The sequence below is a fragment of the Cryptomeria japonica genome, chromosome 11, assembly GCF_030272615.1.
Source record: "Cryptomeria japonica chromosome 11, Sugi_1.0, whole genome shotgun sequence".
Taxonomy (NCBI): domain Eukaryota; kingdom Viridiplantae; phylum Streptophyta; class Pinopsida; order Cupressales; family Cupressaceae; genus Cryptomeria; species Cryptomeria japonica.
The window spans coordinates 448,411,863-448,432,474 of record NC_081415.1 but is presented as its reverse complement, the minus strand read 5'-3'; the positions used below and the strand labels follow the sequence as shown (position 1 = coordinate 448,432,474).

General features: G+C 36.0%; 1 protein-coding gene across 1 annotated transcript in view; it reads right to left on the bottom strand.

Annotated features, from left to right (window-relative positions):
- LOC131041394 (DNA mismatch repair protein MLH1) overlaps positions 1-11,150 on the bottom strand; it is a 383,111-nt gene extending 371,961 nt beyond the window's left edge. Inside the window, exons 1-5 of the mRNA XM_057974450.2 lie at positions 10,685-11,150; positions 1,772-1,944; positions 1,488-1,560; positions 1,195-1,329; positions 857-1,067 (exon numbers count right to left, since the gene is read on the bottom strand). Of these exons, the coding sequence (XP_057830433.2) occupies positions 857-1,067; positions 1,195-1,329; positions 1,488-1,560; positions 1,772-1,944; positions 10,685-10,921 (829 nt within the window). The 5' untranslated portion in view covers positions 10,922-11,150. The remainder of the gene's footprint in view (positions 1-856; positions 1,068-1,194; positions 1,330-1,487; positions 1,561-1,771; positions 1,945-10,684) is intronic.
- Between the last annotated feature and the right edge of the window lie 9,462 nt (positions 11,151-20,612).

Here is a 20,612-nt window from a genome sequence, read left to right as displayed (position 1 = left end):
TAAATTTATGAATGTTGTGCTTTGAGAATGTGATTTAAATATTATAAAGGAATATCTAAAATCATTGCCAAACAAAGAAATACCTCATATCCACATGCATACAACTGTTTGACAAAATACCTTCCCAGTAAATGTGGGAAAGGGGTGAAAAATTTGGTGTAAATTTGGCAACGGGCTTTTACAGTTTTGAAAGCCCAATATTAACTGGGTCAGTGAATTGGGTACATTGATATCTATGGACAAGGGATTTCCTGCAACAAGCTGCCAGAACTGAAAAAAACAGGATTTCAAGCCAATTGCAGTTTCAAAGGGCTACAGTCAAGTAGCTGAATAGATGAGACACTAATGTTAGATCTCACACAGACACATGAAGAGCATTAGCAGCAATCAGAGAAACAACAATGCTGTAGAAGAAAACAGCTAACAATCTGGATCTAATTTTGGATGGATGGAAACTGAGACACTCTCTAGCAGAGATAGTGAAAGCCACAAATTTGCAAATAGATATCCAGAAATAAGTAGGGTGTGCATTACCATCCACAATCTGGAAATCGTTCACACTGGAACAGGCTATGATACCAACTGATAGGGCTCAAAACACAGTCACCAACAACACAGACCCAAGAAAGAAACAGGGAAGCAGTCATAATAGAAATGCCACCAAAACTGATAATTTACAATCTTCATTTGTGCAGAATAAATAAATTTACAGTGAAAATGGTGTGTGGTAGCTGGATAAGATTGATTTTCAAACAAAGGAAAAAAGGCTAAAAGCTGATGCAAAGTGAAAATTTTAAAGATAAATCAAAATATATTTACAAAGGTGAATCTCATCAGTATCTACACCAAACCATACCATTTATAAAAAGCACCATAGTGGTTTTCTTAGCACTGTAATTTGCACTTGAAACGAGACCTTCCATCTTGAAGATTGAGCGTGAGATATCGTCATCTGAAGCTGTTATTTCAACAAGCTCACGAGCAACAGATGGACCATAAATGGACCTAATTGCATCTATTCTTGAACCCATACCTGTCGTGTGAACATCTGTTGTGCTATCACCATGCTGCAAAAAGGATAAGCCTTAATGAGTACCTCCACACAATTGAGCACCCAAATTATCTATTTCCTTCAAAAACACAAATCAATAAATAACAAACAGTAATAATGAGTGAAATGATGCATAAACTGACCTTTTTGCAAGAAAAGCTCACATTTATCTTCTGAATTGCATAACGACTAATAACATCTAAAATGCGTGCATACTCATCGCTTAAATTCTTGAATGATTTTCTACGAGCAGCCATGTTATAAAAAAGATTTTCAACCTGTACTTCAGCCCAAAAAAACTCAAGTCAGTGAGTTAGTTAAACAGAGTATTATCAACAATAGGATCAATACAATATTGCCTATATTAAAATTTTCTCCAGAAAACATATAAAGGTAATAAAGATTAGACTACCCACTCCACTAAAATTACAGTTACCATTATCTGAGTTCCTTTCACTGCTGCACAAGGGCGAGGCTCCTGTTCCAATACTCCATCCTTATATGATGCTCTGCAATACAGCAATTTACAGGAAATATAGTGAGCAATAAAAAGAACTGAATTATACATGACTACAAATGAATATATTATGTCCATTAAATGTCAAGAAATCATCAGGAGCAAATGTCTACTGGAGTAATGAAATGTACACATAAATATGCTAAAAAAGAGCTACTTTTAATGAAAAACAGTACATCCAATAGGATTACAATGAGGGCTACCTGTAACCATGTGTTTGACCTTCTGTGATTGTTGTAACAGTCACGTGTGCAACAAATGTCATACTAGCTAAAGCTTCTCCTCGGAAACCTAGAGAGCTGATTGTTTTCAAATCTTCATATGAAGTCAACTTTGACGTTGTATGCCTCTCACATAATATAGGCAAGTCTTCATACTGCAGATTACAGGAGCATATATAAGCAGTCAGGAAAAATAAAAAAATAAAAAATACCAATTTAGATTTACCAAAATGATTCTAAAGATTTATTCTCCAAACCAACATCAAATAAATTCTCACTTTCAAATTGAACTGTGGCCTAAACCTTTGAGGCTACCACTTGCTGTATTGAGCCCCACATCATGTACATGTGCATGAGTCCACAGGAGCTTGGCCTTTAATGTTTTACAAAAATGCTTAATTAGGTCACTGAAATGATTCTAAAGACTTACTCTCCAAACCAACATTATCAAAATTCAACTTCCAAATGGAACCATGGACTAGACCTTGATGCTACCATTCACTGTATTGGGTTCTACATCGTGTGTGAGACCATAAGAGCAACAAAACAAAATGACGCAAAGGTTATAGGGGCACATACACGAAGACAAAGGGGTATTTTGCTGCTACAAACGGTTTTTTCGTTGTTGCACTACTTTGCTGCCATTGCAAGGCCCATAGCAAGATCGAACCAACAGCTTTTGAGTGTTGATTGATTCTGTCAAGTGCTTCAACTTCCGAACTAGGGTCCAACTACATCCACCATAGCTTGATAGCAGCTATTGATACAGGTTTTTTAAGTTTTATTTTAATCTTCAATGTTCAATATGTTAATTTGTTTTCATTTTCAAATTTAATATTTAAAATTAAAAATGCTCCCTATAAAAATAAAATAAACTAAAATATGGATATAGTTTATTTTTATTTGTATAACTAAATATTATATTATCAACTAAATATTATATTATCAAATATATATAGTCTATATATAATTTATTGAATAAATTATGCAAATACTTCAAATTTTATATAAATTTAAAATCAATAATTACTAAATAATGCACAATAGAATTTTTATTTTCACTAATCGATATATGAATATCATTCATTATTTATTTTGATTTGTATATATTCATAATTAAATAAAAAGTTCAATTTTATTTGTATATCCTTCCTACACTTAGTAAGGATATGTAGTGGGTGTAATCAATGGTATACAAGTTCATACAATTTAAGTGAAGGCCCATTGGTGTGCCATTCTTGAATTGGGAATCAAAGCCTGTCCAAAAAAACCTAGTGTACCTTTGGTAACGATTAAAATAGCAAAGTGCAGCAAAGAAGAAGAGGAAGCATATGCAAGAGTTGTCAATAGAACGGGGTGTTAATGCATGGTAGCTTATGCAAGATAAGATCTTCCTAACCTTCCTTGTTCTGTTATTTATCTACATGCTTCATGTCTGATTTATATTGCATATGATTATCGGATTGTACAAAAATTGCTTATCATTATGCTATCGGGCTAACAACCCGATAGCATATTAATGTCAATTGTTAATTGGCATTAATATGCTATCGGGGTATTAACCCGATAGCATATTAAATGCTATAAGTTATCGGGTAAAATTCGCCGATACATACTTGCTATCGGGTGCATAAACATTGGCACCGATTCACATCTGTTATTGGGCTTAATTATATCGAGCATATTTGTTATCGGGTTTAATGAATACACCGCTTCATTTGGCATTAACATTGGTTAACAAATCCACCGGTTGGATTCTATACATCGTGCACTTTGAATCATCGGTGTTTATATGAACCGATTCATTAAATTGATCAGTCATTATATTATGATATTACAATATGCTATCGGGGGTTTTTGAACCGATAATCAGCATTGTGTTAATGGTATAATTGTAAAGGCACCGATCAATGGGTGCATTGATCGGTCATGCCTAAAAGGCATGACCGGTCAATACACCAATTGACCGGTTGCCTAAATGATATATATGCCAATTGAATTCATTTGGAGAAGACATAGAAAATATTAAATGATCTCTCTCCTTCAAACCTGCAGATAAAAATCAGAATTATTAGACATTGACATAATTCCTCATATCCATATATAGCATTCATAGTTCATAACTTGTTCTTTAATTAAAATTGAAATAACTTTACACGGGGCATCCTTTGAGGAGAGGAAGGGGCTCACGGAAGCCACATAATTCTCCATCTCATACTCATAGGGTCGTCCCTGATATTATAATAGAAAGCCATCCATTTTTGGGTAGGAATGAAGAAGAACCCAATAATGTGAAGCGAGCAGAGGGACCAATCAAGAGGGCATTTAAAAAAGATGCTAGAGAGATTGCTAACCAAACCGTTGCAAAATGCCTCTCTGCAAATGATTTGACCTTCAATGTTGTTCAATCGCCATATTAGCAAAACATGATAAGAAAAGTAAATGAAGCTCCAAAAGGGTACAGAAGCCCAAGGTAAGAAAGTGCATAGCACCTTTTTGTCGAAGGAGGTCAAACATATAGAAACTTCATTGGCTCCCATTAGCGCCTCATGGAAAGAGATGGGGTGTCTATCATTTCCGATGGATGTAAGGATGCAAAAAAAAGGCTATTAATCAATGTGATTATAATGTGTGCCCTAAAGAGCAATGTTTTTGAAAGCCATGGATTGTGAGGGGTAAGTGAAGGATGCACAATTTATTACTAATATCCTTATACAATGTATCCAGGATCCTCAAAGTGTTTTGTCCAAGTCATAAGGGACAATGAAAAGAATTGCAGAGTGGCTGGTATGTTGGTTGAGACTGATTCTCACATATATTTTGAACACCAATTGTTGTGCACTCACTCAACTTCATGCTACAAAAGTTGGGTTCAAACAAATCTATTCTAAGGCTGAAGAGATCCAAATGTTCTTCACAAATCACCACATATCACAAGCAATTTTTAGATCATTTAGGCAACTAGAGTCATTGAAGGTAATTCAAACAATTCAATTTTTTAATTGTATGTTTTTCTTAGAAATTAGGATCTTAGGATACTAATCATTATAAACAAGGTATAAATAAATAAGATGAGAATCATACATGAATAAATGTACACATTATACAAGATATACATGGGGAAATACCTTTCTAGTAAAAAACCCCATAAAGCATCATTTAATAAAAACGCTTATAAAATATAGTCTATAATAAAATAGACTTGAACCTGGGGATGCTTCTCCAATACTTCCACATGACCAATAATACCTCTTGTGCATAGAAATGTAACTCATGATAAATCTCCAAATTCCCACACCTCTCAAATAAGAGAGAACCTCCTTAAATATAGGAGGAAGGGTGGCTTCACTAGTCACACCTTTTCAATAAAACCCATTCACAAATAATTAATAATCTAATAGTTATTAGATTATAATTATTTCAAATGGGATATGCTTAATAAAGCACATAATATATAAGGTTTTATAACCTTATATTAGAACATCATATAAATGCTATAAGAGTATGACACCTAATAACATTATGTTCTAATAGTTTTACTCTAGTACTTTATTTTTTAAGATTTAAATATGCATTCTTCTTTGTCTTTAATTTTTTTTTTTTTAAATAGGTCACTGAAACTAGATTTGCATCCAACAAAATCATCTTGAGACAACTTGTGAAGGTGTGGGAAGCGCTTTCTAGCATGGTCCCTAGCCAATCATGGTCCATATGAAGGCAATCCAACACAAAGAGGGCAGCAAATGTAAAGCAAATGATTCTAGATGACACTTAGTGAAATCAAATGGAATATCTTCTTAGTTTCACTAAGCCCATCATGAATATGACCTACTTTACTGACAAGAATACGCCATGCTCGGGAGAGATATACAATGACATTGATTCGATATTGATAAGATGAAATCCATTATAAATGCAAAAGAGCGAGATCCTAAAGAAATGTTCTTCAAAGAGGTGCAGTCAAATTGTGTTGAGCAGTTGAACAAAATGACCACCCCATTCCATCTTCTTGCTTTCGCATTGACTCCCAAATATTACAGCGAAGCATTCCTTGCTATGCCAATAAGGGTGCCACAATACCATGATGTAAAAGCTAATGAAGGGTATTGAAAAGCACTTTAAACTCTTACCTAATCCTAATATGGAAGATGCAGTTGCTTTCACATTGACTCCCAAATATTACAGCAAAGCGATCCTGGCTATGCCAACAAGGGTGTCACCATACCGTGATGCAAAAGTCAATGAAGGATTTAGGATAACACTCTAAACTCTTCCCTAATCCTGATATGGAAGATGCAATTACAAGTGAGTTTGCTAATTTTGCAACCTCCACTGGTCAAAGTGTTTCCCCTCTCCATGACAAGTATTGGAAGGATGCTCACTCATGGCGGTACCTCAATGGCCATAAATTGCCCACCTCCAAGTTATTGTAATCAAAATTTTATTGCAAGTTTACAAATTTTTACCCACTCTCAAAATGTAATTTTTGTCATTTAAAAAATTACTATTGTCAGATTTGAAGTTTGATTTACAATTTATCAACTTAACAACTCTAACAAGAGGTCCCTTTGCTTCAATGGTTTGCTAGCTCTTCTTCATCTAAACAAAATTGGAGTACATACTCCTTCATCCACTCAATGAAGCACAACTGATTGGCATCAAGTAAAGTAGAGGAGCTAGTTTACATGCATCGCAACTTGCATCTTTTTACTCACAAAGATGATGAATACAAGGAAGAGGCAACAAAGTTGTGGAACATAGAACTAGAGCAAATTGCCTTGGATCTTTCTTTTGTTGCACTATCTTTAGTTTTTGAGTCAACTAGCCAAGATATATTTAGTCCAAATGGCAATGGGCAGTGGGGTTCCATGTGGTTCTCCTTAATCTATTTGCATCATCCAATGTTATGATGATAATGATTTTGGTCTTGATGTTGGCCCATACGATGTTGATTAGTTATTACTACTTGTATTACTTTAATACTGAACACTGATTTTCTATTATGGCATTCAAGTTTAATCCTTTTGATGTTGAATTACTAAATTTAATTACATTTCAAAATCTGTAATAGTTTCTGTTTAGCATATGCATGATATATGGTATTCTAGACTACATTCTATTTTTAAGCTGCGAATATCTACATATATATATGCTTTTTGTGCAGACATACCCAAAATGTACCTAGCCCCCCTCACCCCCCCCCCCCCCCCAACACACACACACAAACAAACAAACAAACAAAAAAGTTGTAATGGCATATTGTACACCTAATTCGACTACTTAGAATATTAGAATATTTGAAGTTTGAATTGTTGAGAATTGCTTCCTATTGTTTACTAATTTAAAATTTACATTACTCAAACATTTGTCTAGATCCCTCATTGAAACTCAATATATAAGTTTTGGGTGTATGATTTAATCACACATTGACAATGATTGGGAAACAAGGAACACTTACAAGGCATTGTGCATGCCAAAAGCTTCACCAATCCATAATCAAGCTTATTGTGTTGGCACCATCTTGCACTCTAGTACTAACATCATTTAGTAGTGTTGGAGCATGTCCTTGTTGAGAACTTATTTAAAGTTAATATCTACCTTATGTACTTTCTAAAAAATCGCATTTCAACAAAGATGGTTAGCATATCCATTTTTTTACGGACACAACCACTATTATTTTGTTCTTTACTAGATGTAAACCATAACACATTACCATTTAAATTAACAAAATACAATTTTTAAGGACATGGAATCCAAGATTTAATGCCTTGCCTTGGATTCAAAATTACAAATAGATTTTAACCCTAACTAATTTGGTAAAATTTTTGAGACAAACACTAAATGCAACCGAAACTGATTAGCTTTGATCAAATTTCTCCATTTAATAAATACCCCTTAATTCCAAGGATTGTGGTGATCATAATAAGAAAGTGGTGGAGGAAACTTGTAAGAGTGTGACCCAAGTTCAAATCTCCTTATTGCAAAATTAAGGAAGCCCATAACTGTGACGCAAATGTGGCAAGGTTGTTGTGTAATAATTGTATGATCATCTAAGCATTGGTCAGCTTAAGATGTGATCTAGACTAATGCACACTATGTCAAAAACAAGCCACGTCCTTGTCCAATATTTATGAAGAAAACGAAAAACAAAACCTACATCTAGAAAAATATATTTGCCTAGAGACATGGGGTGTTGGGATGCCAATTCAAATCAAGGTGCAACATGGAAGGGGTTTGAGCTCCTATTTTTACTTCAGGGATGGTCCCATGGAATTAGAAAAAACATAACTACAAGATTTAAAAAAGTCTTTCCCTATAAAATAAAAGCCCCGCATATATAGCTACAAACTTTGCTAGTATTGGCGAGTCGAGCTGAAAGTTTTCCTCTAATGTCCCACAACTTGCATGACATTTTTTGAATTTTATTAAGGGTAAGTTTTGAAAGGGTTCTCATCCCTTTAACGAGCAAAGCAAAAACTCCAAAGAAACCACCCAAGGAACAGCCTGGCAAGAAATTAGACTAGTGAAACAACATTGCTGCAACAACACTATAACAAGTCAATGACACTATAGCATCACAACAAACTAAAATTAAACAACAAAGCTAAAGGGAGTTAAGGACACCCACTACTTCCCATTCTTATGAGGATCTCCATATGTTCATCCATGAATTTCATGACAAGCTCAACAATCACATTACGCTTAGGCATTTTCTAGCTATAGGTCCTAGCACTAAGGCCCTCTTGAGTAGCACTAACATGAAGCATATGGATGCTTGTGGCACAGTCTTTGATGTAGTACTACCAACATCAACAACTTGTTTTAGATTTTCCTTGACAGCTTACAACTCATATTCTAGATTTTTTATTCTTTTCTCTTGCTTCAACTTATCCTCTTTGAGTTCGCAAATGTCTACCAAAACTTCCACTACTCCTCAACCAATTTGACATCCGCAATTGACTCAGAAGTATTAGCACATATCCTTTGGTGTAGCAAATATATCTTTAAGATAAGTGTTTTAATCTCCACTAACATCACTATGGTGGGCCAATATTTCATTCACCATCCCACTTGACTTATCTACCTAGTGCTCAAGGATAGAGGCCAACTCTTCAACCGTATGGACCATTGCCTATAACATTCAAGGGAAATAGGGAAAATATCAAGGAAATCATCATTACCCTTAATTACTCCAACATTCTCAACAATATCCTCCTCTTCAATCATCTTTTCTATACCCTTCTCATGCAGACCATTCACCTCATCAAGAACCCTCTTAAAAGTAAGCAATCTATTCCCCTTACGAACCTTCCTCCTATAACTTGTAGCTTCCTCCTCACAACATCCTTCCACACAAGAGGTGGCCTTTACTTTTCTCCTTTACTATATTGCTCAACCAACCTGGAGGGGTCTAGGGTCTCCATATTGGGAGCATTAGAAACCTTAAAAATCCTAACCCTTAAATGGGTCCAGGAACCTCCCCATCAAGAGGCCTTAACACCTGTCCATAAACCAACTCCTCCTCCCTCAACAAGCTTTAGAGAGGACAAGGGCTTGAATTTTTTGAGCATGCAAAATTAGTAAGAAAATGGAGGATTGGTGTATGGCACATGAAGCCTTTTCAAGAAGAACTTCCATTATTAAATATTTCAAGGACATCATCAAGAAAAAGGAAAATTTGAGCAACTTTTAATGTCTAAAATGGTTAAGAAGGCTAAAATGGAAAAAGAAGATGCACTTAAATTTCCCTTCAAGAGTGACATACTACATAATATAAAGGGCCACTTCATCCCAAGATATGGGGAGGAGCACCCTAATGTAACCAGCTTGCTGCCTCTTTATTTTCTCATTGCCTTCCGAGAAAACCTTGACTATTTGCTCTTTAACTCTCCTATCCTTGAACATTTGCACTCCCTCCATGGACAGCCTTGAAGCCTGAGCTAAGTGACCCTTCGTTATCTCTAACTCCAAACCTCTAACCAACACCTTCCTTGAATTCCTCCAAGAGAATATGTTTATGACCCTTGATTATCTCCATGAAATTAGTTAACCCCCTCTTCTAAGGACATACCACACCATGGTATTCCTTTTGACATCCTCAGAGATCACCAGTTCAGTTCTGATTCTATCCATGAATTCCTTTGTTCCTTCATCAAGACCCCTCTCTTGCAATAGACTCTTTGCTTTCTTATGTCTACCTTGATACAGACAAAAAACAAGGGAAACAAATTAAAAAGTTGAACTTTCTCGAAACATGGAGGGTAAATGGCATGGAAGCTTGAAAAACAAAAACAAGACTCTTTGCTCTTTTAATTTTAATTTCTTTTCCATTCAGTTGGTTATAATTTCTCATTTAAAATCCCTCACTTCTACTTAAATTTTCTTAGCAGAAAAGAATTTAAAAATTCATAGGACCCCTTGCTTAAGAAGGCTCCTAATTTCACCAGCCAAGAAATTTAAGCTCACTTCTACTCAAATTTTCTAAGCGAAAAAGAATTTAAAAATACATGGTACCCCTTGATTAAGAAGGCTCCGAATTTCACCAGCCAAGAAATTTTAGCTAGCCCCCTTCATGGGACCAAAGCCTAAGAATGCAAGTAATTAAATTGATATACTGAAGTTCCACCGTAACTATGAAAAGAAACAACTCCGTTAGGGAAAATTGTGATTCTATTGGGACGAAGCAACAGGTTTACGTATATCATTTTACAGCACAAAAAATCTAGTGCATTATCATGCAAGGGTCGTGTTAACAGGGACCAGTTTGCAGAAACAATGACAAGAAAATAAATAGTAATATATGAAAGCCTGGCTACGTGCACTGATTTTATCTCAAGGCTTTAAGATTTGAGAATTTAGCTCGATGTTTGGGGGAAAAAATAGAAATGGACTTACTCGAATGCCGTGGCCATTGTCGGAGACCTGAATGAGCTTGAGACCTCCGTCCTTGATGTAGACATTGATGGAAGAAGAGGACGCATCCAGGCTGTTCTCCACCAATTCTTTCACGGCAGAAAATGGGCGCTGGATAACTTCCCCTGCTGCGATTCGATTCACCACCGACTCCTCTAGCCGCCGTATGGGCGGTGCTTCTACTGAGCAAGCTTCCGCGTCCATTGAACGAGCTTCCATACCCCTTACCCTCTTTCGGACAGTCACAAAATCAAATTTACGTACACGAAAAACCCCAAATTCCTGCAGTTAAGGAAAGGCATTTATATGGCTAGCCTTTGCACCCAATGCTTCCACCACCCTCCCGTCCTGCCACCTACACCCTGGTTTTATTTTCATTTCCATGGAAAATTGTCCGAAATTTTAATCATTTTATTATTGATTATTGAATTTATTTTATGTTAATGATGAATTGTTTTTTTTAAATAATAAATATGAATCTGAAATTTCAAAGTTCAGGGAAGAAGCAATTTAAATCTCATACTATTTGAAATTAAAAAATATTCATATGATGCGTTTACAGTGACAGTAAGGGGTGAACTGTAATGAGATATTTAATTAAAAAATTATCTTTTATTTTTAAAAAATTTAAAAATATGTGGTGCTAAATTCTAATAATAAAATATAGATTAAATTTTAAATATTTTATTTATATTTGTAGCTATTTAATTTCTAAATAACAAATAGTATTTATTCATCTATCTAAAATTTATAATTTTGATGAGGACATATATTTGTTTTTTATGTGGTGTTTATTTTGGAAATATTATGCTTACACTTAAATATTAATATTTTAACATATAAATCGCTGTGGAGAGTAAGAGTTTTTGTTAACACGCTCATGTCAATACACTTTGTTGTCATTGTAGAATGCCTCTCAACATTAACAAAACAAAATGATCAAATTTGCAACAACCATTACCTAAATTGTTATCCTCTTATTAGCCAATCTTGAGACAACCACTAGAATCAAAAGGTTGATGCACAAATCAAATTTTGAATTTGAATAGGCTTTGGAGATGTTTGGAATATCACATATGACCTTCATAAAGCTGTAAAAATTGTAGTTTAATTCTCTTTCAACTACTTATTGTACTTTACATCTCCTTGGAACCCCCTTTCAACTAAGAACATAAGGAAACAAATTGCAACAAGATGTCAAAGAAAAACTTTACCATTTCTACTTTCTAGTAAACAATATGATTTGAATACATTGATAAACATCTATTTTTTCATATTTTAAGAATAACGGTATGTCTCATAGCATTAACACCATAGTTTTATGAATATCATTATCCAAAACAACTTCTTTCTAACCTAACACATGATCAAAAATAACAGGCAAAAGATCAAAGATAACTCTCCAAAACTTGCCTTTTTATGCTTTCAGTTTGTTCAAAATCCCCAGAAAGTTTGCGGAAGCTATAGAAAGAATCCAAAAAAAGTTTCTTTGGTCGAGGGTGGAAGTCAAAAACAGAATTCCTCTTATTGCCTGGAATAAAATATGTTCTTCTAAGGCCTCAGGGGGGCTGGGCTTAAAGAATATAAGTTCTATGAATAAGGCTTTATTAGCTAAACAAATTTGGAGAATGAAAAGGGAGGAAAGAGAATGGAATTTAATCTAGAAAAATAAATATCTTCATATGCAACCTTCTGAAAAAGAATTTTTAGATGAATCTTTTATTGTTTAAGGTTCTGCAATATGGAATGCAGTCCAATCGGCTAAAAGTTGGGCCGTTGCTGGTCGAATGTGGAATTTGGGGGATGGTAGGAGTATAAGATTTTGGGAAGACGGGTGGATAATGGATAAACCTCTGGAGAAAATTCCAATCCTTATTGACTGGAAAGATTGGTTCAAAAGCAGGTTTGGTGAGTTGGTCAGAGATTACTGGAGAAATGGGAAATGGATTGATTTTAGCCAGCAATGTCCGGGGTTAAAGTTCCTTCAGATTGCTCTCTCTGCTAAAGTTCCTAGAGACAACAAAGAAGACAAATTGATTTGGAGGGAAACCTCAGATGGGAAATATTCAATGTCCTTAGCTGTGGCTATCCAAAATGAAGTTGTTGAAGAAATTCATATCTGGGCTAAAGTCTGGAACAAGAAGTTAGTTCCTAAGGTTAATATCTTTTTTTGGATATTCATCCAAAACAAGGTTTTAACTTTGGACAACCTTCAAAAGAGAGGTTTTGTTTTTCCTAATAGGTGTTCTCTTTGTTGCAGGGAAGAAGAGACTACTTGCCATATTCTCAATCAATGCACATTCAGTCAGGAAATCTGGAAAATCATTTTGAGCAGGTGGAAGTTGAGATGGGTTTTTCTGAATTCCCTAGGGGATTCTTGGCAGCAATGGCATTGCCCTAATTCTAATCCTAAGATTGTGGAGACTTGGAAACTTACTTTCCCGAATGTTATCTGGAATATATGGAAAGAGCGCAACAATAGGATTTTAGGGATAAAAGTGCCATCCTTGAAGTGGTGGTGGATAAAATTTACAGGAATATTTTTCATGCATCTATGGTACTGATAATGGACCAGCTGCTAAAGATGACTTCAATGACAGGTGGAACCTCTTCACTACCATACCTAGTAAGGAGAAGGGAAGAGAAGGTCTAGTTTGGTGTTTTCCTCCTCAGGGATGGATTAAGGCTAACTTTGATGGGGCCTCTAAGGGGAACCCGGGTAAAGCTAGTTATGGGGGCATTGTCAGGAATTTTGTTGGAAGTTGCCTAGCGGTGGTGGTTGGTCCTTTGGGGAGTCAAACTAGTCATTTTGTTGAGGCCTCAGCTGCGTTGAATGCTCTAATTATAGCTAAGAACCTTAATCATGATAAATTATGGCTTGAGGGAGATTCACTTAATATTATTAAGTGTTTGAAGGGGGAGTCTGAGCCATCATGGTCAATTGAAAACATTATTTTGAAAGCAATGGAAATCATCGCTAGTTTTAAAGAAATAATTATTCAACATGCCTTTAGAGAGAAAAATATGGTGGCGGACGGTTTGGTGAACCTAGGAGTTAATTCCGATTCTCAAATTATTTGGCATGGGGAAGATATTAATATGAACATAAAAGAGCTCCTTAAAAAGGACAGAATTACGGGGAGAGAAGGACTACATAATCATGATAGGTTATATGAATAATTTATACTTTGATGGAAAGGTAATGACTACCTGGCAAAGTGACTGAATCCCGATCAAATTTAATATTACTTCGCACACTTTGTGGGTCATCCTTTTCAAAATTTCAAGTAACTATGGGAAGAAAGTGTTGAGATTGCAGAAGAACAGAGCTGAAAATCCGAATTCGAATATGGGAGAAGATTTAAGGAGGGAGGAACCAAACAACACGTCAAGATGGAAGGCGATGCTGAAAGTGTGGGCGAAGCTGGAGAAAGGGTCCCTCACAAGCTTTATGGAGAAGCTGGTTGATTACGACAAAGGTAGGATTAACCTAGCTGTTTCAAAAAACTCTAAAAATTGGTGTAATGGGTCCTTTAAAATCTATGGGGTAAAGTTCAAATTGGACGCGGGACTCATTGCGACTATGACTGGTATGCCCCACACAAGGCTCAATTTGTTTAGAGACCTTAAAGTCTCCAATAACGTGGTTAATCTTTTTCCGCGTAAGGAAAAAGAGAGGGCTAAAATTGGCAAAGCAACAAGGGGTTACTATGAAGCCTCCAACATCAAGAAAATATGGGGCTAGGTTTTGAATGTCATAATGGAATATATTACTGTTGAGGGTCACTTTTCCAAGGCCCACACTTACCACTTTTCTCTATTAAACTATTTCAGACATGACAAAAGGGTATCCCTGCCCTACTATCTCTTCAGATCCCTTTCAAAGTCTCTCAATAAACACAGTAAGAATCCCTCGAATCCGGTTCTCCATTGCGGGCTTTTGTTGCTCATTTATGAGCACTGTAAAACCCTTGCCATCTTGGAAAACAAGAGATTATCTGCTTCTCCAGGGATAGGCAAGAGAAAGCTAGAGGGAGAAGAATCTAGCAAGGAGAAGGCGTCCTCTAGCAAAAAAAGTAAGAGTGCCTTTGGAACAGAAGCCCATGAAGAAAAGAAAGATACAGAGGAAACTGGAAAACATGGTAGTGAAATGGATACAGGTGACTCTGAGGGGGAAGACAGGTGGAAAGATGAGGATGTGGGTGTAGAGGATGAAGAAGGTGAGAATGAGTCCGACAATGACAGTCCAATCCACAGTGCTAGCCCTGGCAATGACAACAGTCAACCTATGGTGGATGTGGAAGACAAGGGTAATGAGGAAAAAGAGATGAATTTTGAGAGGGAGATGATCAAGGAACCTGAGAAGGATACGACTAAGGATAGTTTAAGTGAGGATAAGGAAAGTGCTGGTAAAGGGTTACTCTTGGATAACCTTAAAAAACTCACTGAGGCTAGATTGGATTATGACAGATGGACTTATGAACTTTTGAAGAACCTGGAAAAAAAGAGAAACAAATGGATGAGAAAAGGAAGGATTATGACAGGGATCAGATAAAATGGAAGCAGGATATGGAGGAGAAGGTTAAATTGCTGGTAGAAGGGAAGGTGGCGATGAAAATTTGCTGGGCATTATCTCGAATATCTTATCTATTGTCACTAAAAACCTTGAGGATATTGCTAAGGTCTTCGATAATTCCAGCTCTCCTAAACCGGTGGTGGACCTTGACATGGATGAAGATACTATTGAGATTGGTAGTGGTGAAGCTACTCCAGGTGGAGCTGCAAAGAGGACTAGGGCAAGTGTCAAGAAAGTTGCGGCTGCTTCTACTAAGGATATTCCTAATCTTAGGGAAAATATCAAAAACCTGTATGGGATTAGCAATACACTGGCTAATGCCCTAAAAAATATTAATTAGTTTCTTCTCTTGGGTCTGGCTAGTTTTTGCTGGTTTTTTGGGGCTTTAGCCGGTTTTCTCTGGTTTTTTGCTGGCTTTTCATTGGTTTGTTCCTTTTGGTTTCTTAATGCTATTATCTTTTAAGATCCTATTGTAAAGGGTTTAAGGCCCCTTCAAAACCTATTTTACCTTAATAAAAAACATTCCATTTTTTCCCAAAAATGTTTTTTGAGCTTTTTTTTATGCTAACAATAAGGAAATTTAGTTAGTTTAACCTTCAAACATCTCAATCTATCCCCCGTAGGAAGCTTATAGTGCAAGATTTTTCAAGCAAGGTTTTGATCATTTACCTCAGCTTTAGACCTCCAAATTTGAGAACTCAAGTTCTTCTACTTCTTTTCCTAAAATCTACAACTCCATTTTATATGTTGTCTAAGATTTAGAGATATAAAAAAGAAGGGTTAAACAAATATTTTTTAAAAGGCAGCAAAAAAGTTGGTACTGTTGGCAATTGACACTCATTGGACTCATTTTGTTGTCACTGATGGCAACAAGATCAGATAGAAGGCAACAAGACTTGATGAAAGTCACAAACCGGCACTAGCAGGCATATACCGACAGATAACGGCATTGGAAGCATTCAGGGCTACACCGGCACCGACATCAGTACTTCAAGGAAGCCAACATCAAGAAAGATTTATTTTAGTAAATTATTTTGTAATTATTGTTAAGGCCGACATTGAATATTCTTTGTAAATGCATTGTAAGCCGACATAAAGCATATCATATTTAATAGGTATGTAAGTCGGTCTGCTAGGTCAATTTAAGATATGAAGAGATGGTATAAAGATAGACATATAGCAGAACTGTGAGATGTGAAATATATGTATGGAGATCATTTTTGTGTGCGAACATTGTATCATGCAATGATCTATAGATAGCTAGGAAAGCACTCTTGGAGGAGAAGTAATACTGGTAATAGTTCAAGATTGTGAACCGGTACATAGCAGAACCAAAACCAGAACTATATCTGGCATAGTAGATGCATTCTTGAGTTCATTTTCAATAATTTACTTTGGCAGAAAGCTTGTAGTCAGTGAGGCTCTTTAGTGATGAGTAGTATGCTCTAGGCAGTATGCCTTCCTGCAAGTGTAGGCCCCTGTTTATGTAATATCTTTTCATATGGCCAGTGAACTGATATTGTGGGTCACAAATCCCACCATGGTTTTTCCTCATTAAGGTTTTCCAAATATAAATTATGTGTGTTATGGTGTTCATTTATGTGGATGGTTCATTTGCTTCTTGTTATATGCTTATTTGTTTACCGGTACATACGTGAATGGTTTAGAAAGTTAAATATTGTTGATTCCAGCATAACACTGAATCACCCCCCCCCCCCACCTCTCAGTGTTCTCATATCCCAATAATTGGTATCAGAGCTTGGTACCTCGGAAGAAGTTTAACAGCTTGAGGAAGATCCTAAAACCGAAATCTTTGAATATGGCTCTGGAGAAACAACTTGAGATGGCTCTTGAGGATTATGATGCTGAAAGGATGAAGAACTTGAAATTGCAAGAAGAATTGAATTCTGCAAATGAATTCATTCTTATCCTGCAAGAAAGGTTATCATCTGCTCAAGCCAAAAGAAAAGAACTTCTGCAACAACGGGATGATGAGGAGAAGAATGCTCTTAAGAAACAATGTCAGAAACTAAGTCAAGCAAATATGCTCATGAAGGATGAAATGCAATATCTAACCCTGAGGTTATCAAAAGATATTGAGGACAAAAAGAAGAAGGAAGATAGTCTTGTTTTATCTTTGAAGAACAAATTTGATGAATGTGGAAGATTGACTCATGAGAATAATCTGTTGAGAACTGATTTGGCACACTCTTGAAACAATGAACAAGAACTTGAAAGGCAAATAACTACTCTAAGAGATGATCCGACTACTGCAAGCGAATATAAAGAAAATTTTAGGATCAATGTTGCACAATTGGATGACTTACTGAAAAGACAAAGATAGATTGATGATTCTAGAGGACTTGGATTTGTACAAGGTGAAAGCTCCGGTACTGCTAACGAAGATCAAACAACCGGTATGCAGAACTCATTGGAACAGATGAAACTGGTAAGGCAATCTAATGCTTATAAATTTAATGGTAGATGCTTTGTTTGCAATAAATTTGGGCATATGGCTAAACAATGTAGAAATAAGGCAAATCAAAACTACAATTATGTTCCCAGTCAATGCACAAACTGCAAGAAATATGGTCATAAATCAAAAGACAGTTGAATGAATGTTAAATGTCATGCATGTGGAAAGTTTGGACATTTTGCTAATCATTGTAGGTCAAGAAATAATAATAATACTGGATATGTCAAAGCAATTCAGAAGAATAATGTTACATGTTATGCATGCAACAAAATAGGTCATATTGCTAAGTATTGCAGAAGCAACACTCAACTAGCTAGTAATGATAAAGACAATGAGAAAGGAAAGCATAAGGTAGATGAAATACAACAAGATCATACCAAGAGATGGGTTAGAAAATCTGAAGAACAAAGTGGAGATGGATCTATACCCGCAAATCCACTGGTAGAATAGAGTATTCCTTCACCGATAGGAAATTCCACCAATAACTGAGGCATAAGCCTTAGGGGTTGGCAAAGTCACTGCTAAATTTTGCATATTACCCTAGAAGAGATCTAAGGAGATCTGGAAAGAAATCTAGAGAACTGCGTTTATCATCAATGAAGGTTACCCCAACACTTAACAGCGAAACCGACATCCATAGGGTTGTTGGTGAAACATTAATGTCAGAAAATTAGGGTTTTATTCGCTGAAAAAAGAAGCTAAGTGAATTCATTTTCACTCACCGAGCATTCAAGCAATCAAAGTGAAGTAAAGGCGAACTAAGAGCGAGCAAAGCATTGAGAGAGGATTTCGAGCAATTATCTGAAGCACTCAAATCGTCCACCGGTATTCACTTAGGTATTTTCCGACATGGCATCTGCATCTTTTGCTCCTACTTTTATTGAAAATCCGACAATCGTTGAAGTTAAGGATAGGTTAAGGCCAGTCTTTAAGGAGGTTCCCGAAATTGCAAAGAAGGAAGACTTTGCGGGAGCGTTTTCTAGGGTTCCTGAAGGAGTAATGCATGTTGAAGATGTGAGGGAATACATCCATTGCACTCTTGAGGATCTGGGTACCGAAGACATAAAAGCATGTATCAATCAGTGATACTGGTGTTAGACCCAATATGGAAAGCTAATGTACTGAGAGGGGAGGGGTGAATCAGTACTCCAAAATTTTTCTTTTGTAATAACCTTACAGTTATACATAAACAGAATAGTGCAGTAACATAAAACAAAACTATAATCAACTGATAACATTCATACATGATTCACTCCATAACACATATATTTTGGTCACGCAGAAACTCTTGGTTAGAGAAAAAAACTGCGGTGGGGATGGCACCCACAACTTCACTACTGCAATAATAAAGAGTGCTCGGTTAGAGCTACATTTGGCTATTTCTGATAGCTTACCCTGTTAGGAGTATTAAGATCAGTTAGATCTACCTTGCTAAAGGATTTTACAACACTATATAAGTGTAGCACCTAGTTAAAGGATTTACAATTTATAGACTTGGTTAGAGTCTTTTACCCTGTTAAAGGTTTCTCTTACAACTTCAAAATATTACAATAGAATCAATATAAATATCTGAAACTTTACATCTAAAATGCTGTAGCAGATTCTATGTACTCAAAATAAGATTACCTTGCCTATAGCATACCTCGGTAACTCATAAAGTAACTCGGTAAACCCTTCTGTTTACTCTGTTCCTCGACTGTTCTTTGATAACCTTCTCGGTGACCTCTGTGTCTCTGTAACAGTCATAATGCCTTGTGATTTCTCATGTATCACATAAGTCTTGCTTCATATGCACATGCACACACATTTCTCACATTCACATATCTATTTCTAACCCTAAATTCATGCTGTATAAATAGACTTCTTAAGTCGGTGATCCGATTCATTGCTTCCATCTTACAAACATGATTTCTCGAATAAATAACCATGCAAAATATTTCATTGGTTAGATGACCTCAAAATTATACAAAATCTGTATGTGCAATTTCCAATGTGATAACGGTTCTGTGTGCCTCGATCTTGTAACACGTTTTCATATGTGTGTCCAGGTTCAATGAATCTAGTAACATGTTTCACTCGGTGTATTATCTTTACTGCTCGGTAGATATGAAATATCACTTGGTAGACAGCTCGGTGTATACTGGGCTTTGTGACTGTTTTCCTTCTGTAACCGACTAGACTGTACATACCGACTTCTCTATGTGTACCGACTGCATGATTCGGTAATATTAACCGACTAGAATATAGAATGACTTTGTATATAAAACTAATGGCAATTTGATAAGTAGTAACAATTGGGAGACACCAGAAAGATCAAACCATAATTTAAGGTAATTGAGGATCTAGGGTTAACCGGTATTCTGTATTTACTAGAATTCAAGGATGAATTTATCAGATACATCCTAAGCAGGGTTCATAATGAATTCATTTGGTTAGACAGACCCTACATGATCACAAAGGAAGCTATTCAAGTTGTCACCGACTTACTTAGGGTTGGACAAGAACCTAGTAAGAAAATTTCTAACACAGAGGTTCAAAAACTCATTGGTTCCACACCAGATAACAAATCAATGAGAATAAGCACAATAACCGACTCAAACATAAAATTTGCAAGCATGATCATAGGATATAAGGTAACTCAATCAAATCGCTTGAACTCTGTTGCAAGTTCATGCATTCATGTCGCATATCAAATGTTAAGAAATAATATGAAATATGACTTATGTGAATGGATGAGGAGTGAGTTAATGTTAAACCTTAAAAAGATCAAAGGAACCAAGAAAGGCACATTCAGATATGGAAACTTAATTGTATGTTTAATGCTTTATTTCCTGAATGAGCTACCCGATTTAGGAAAG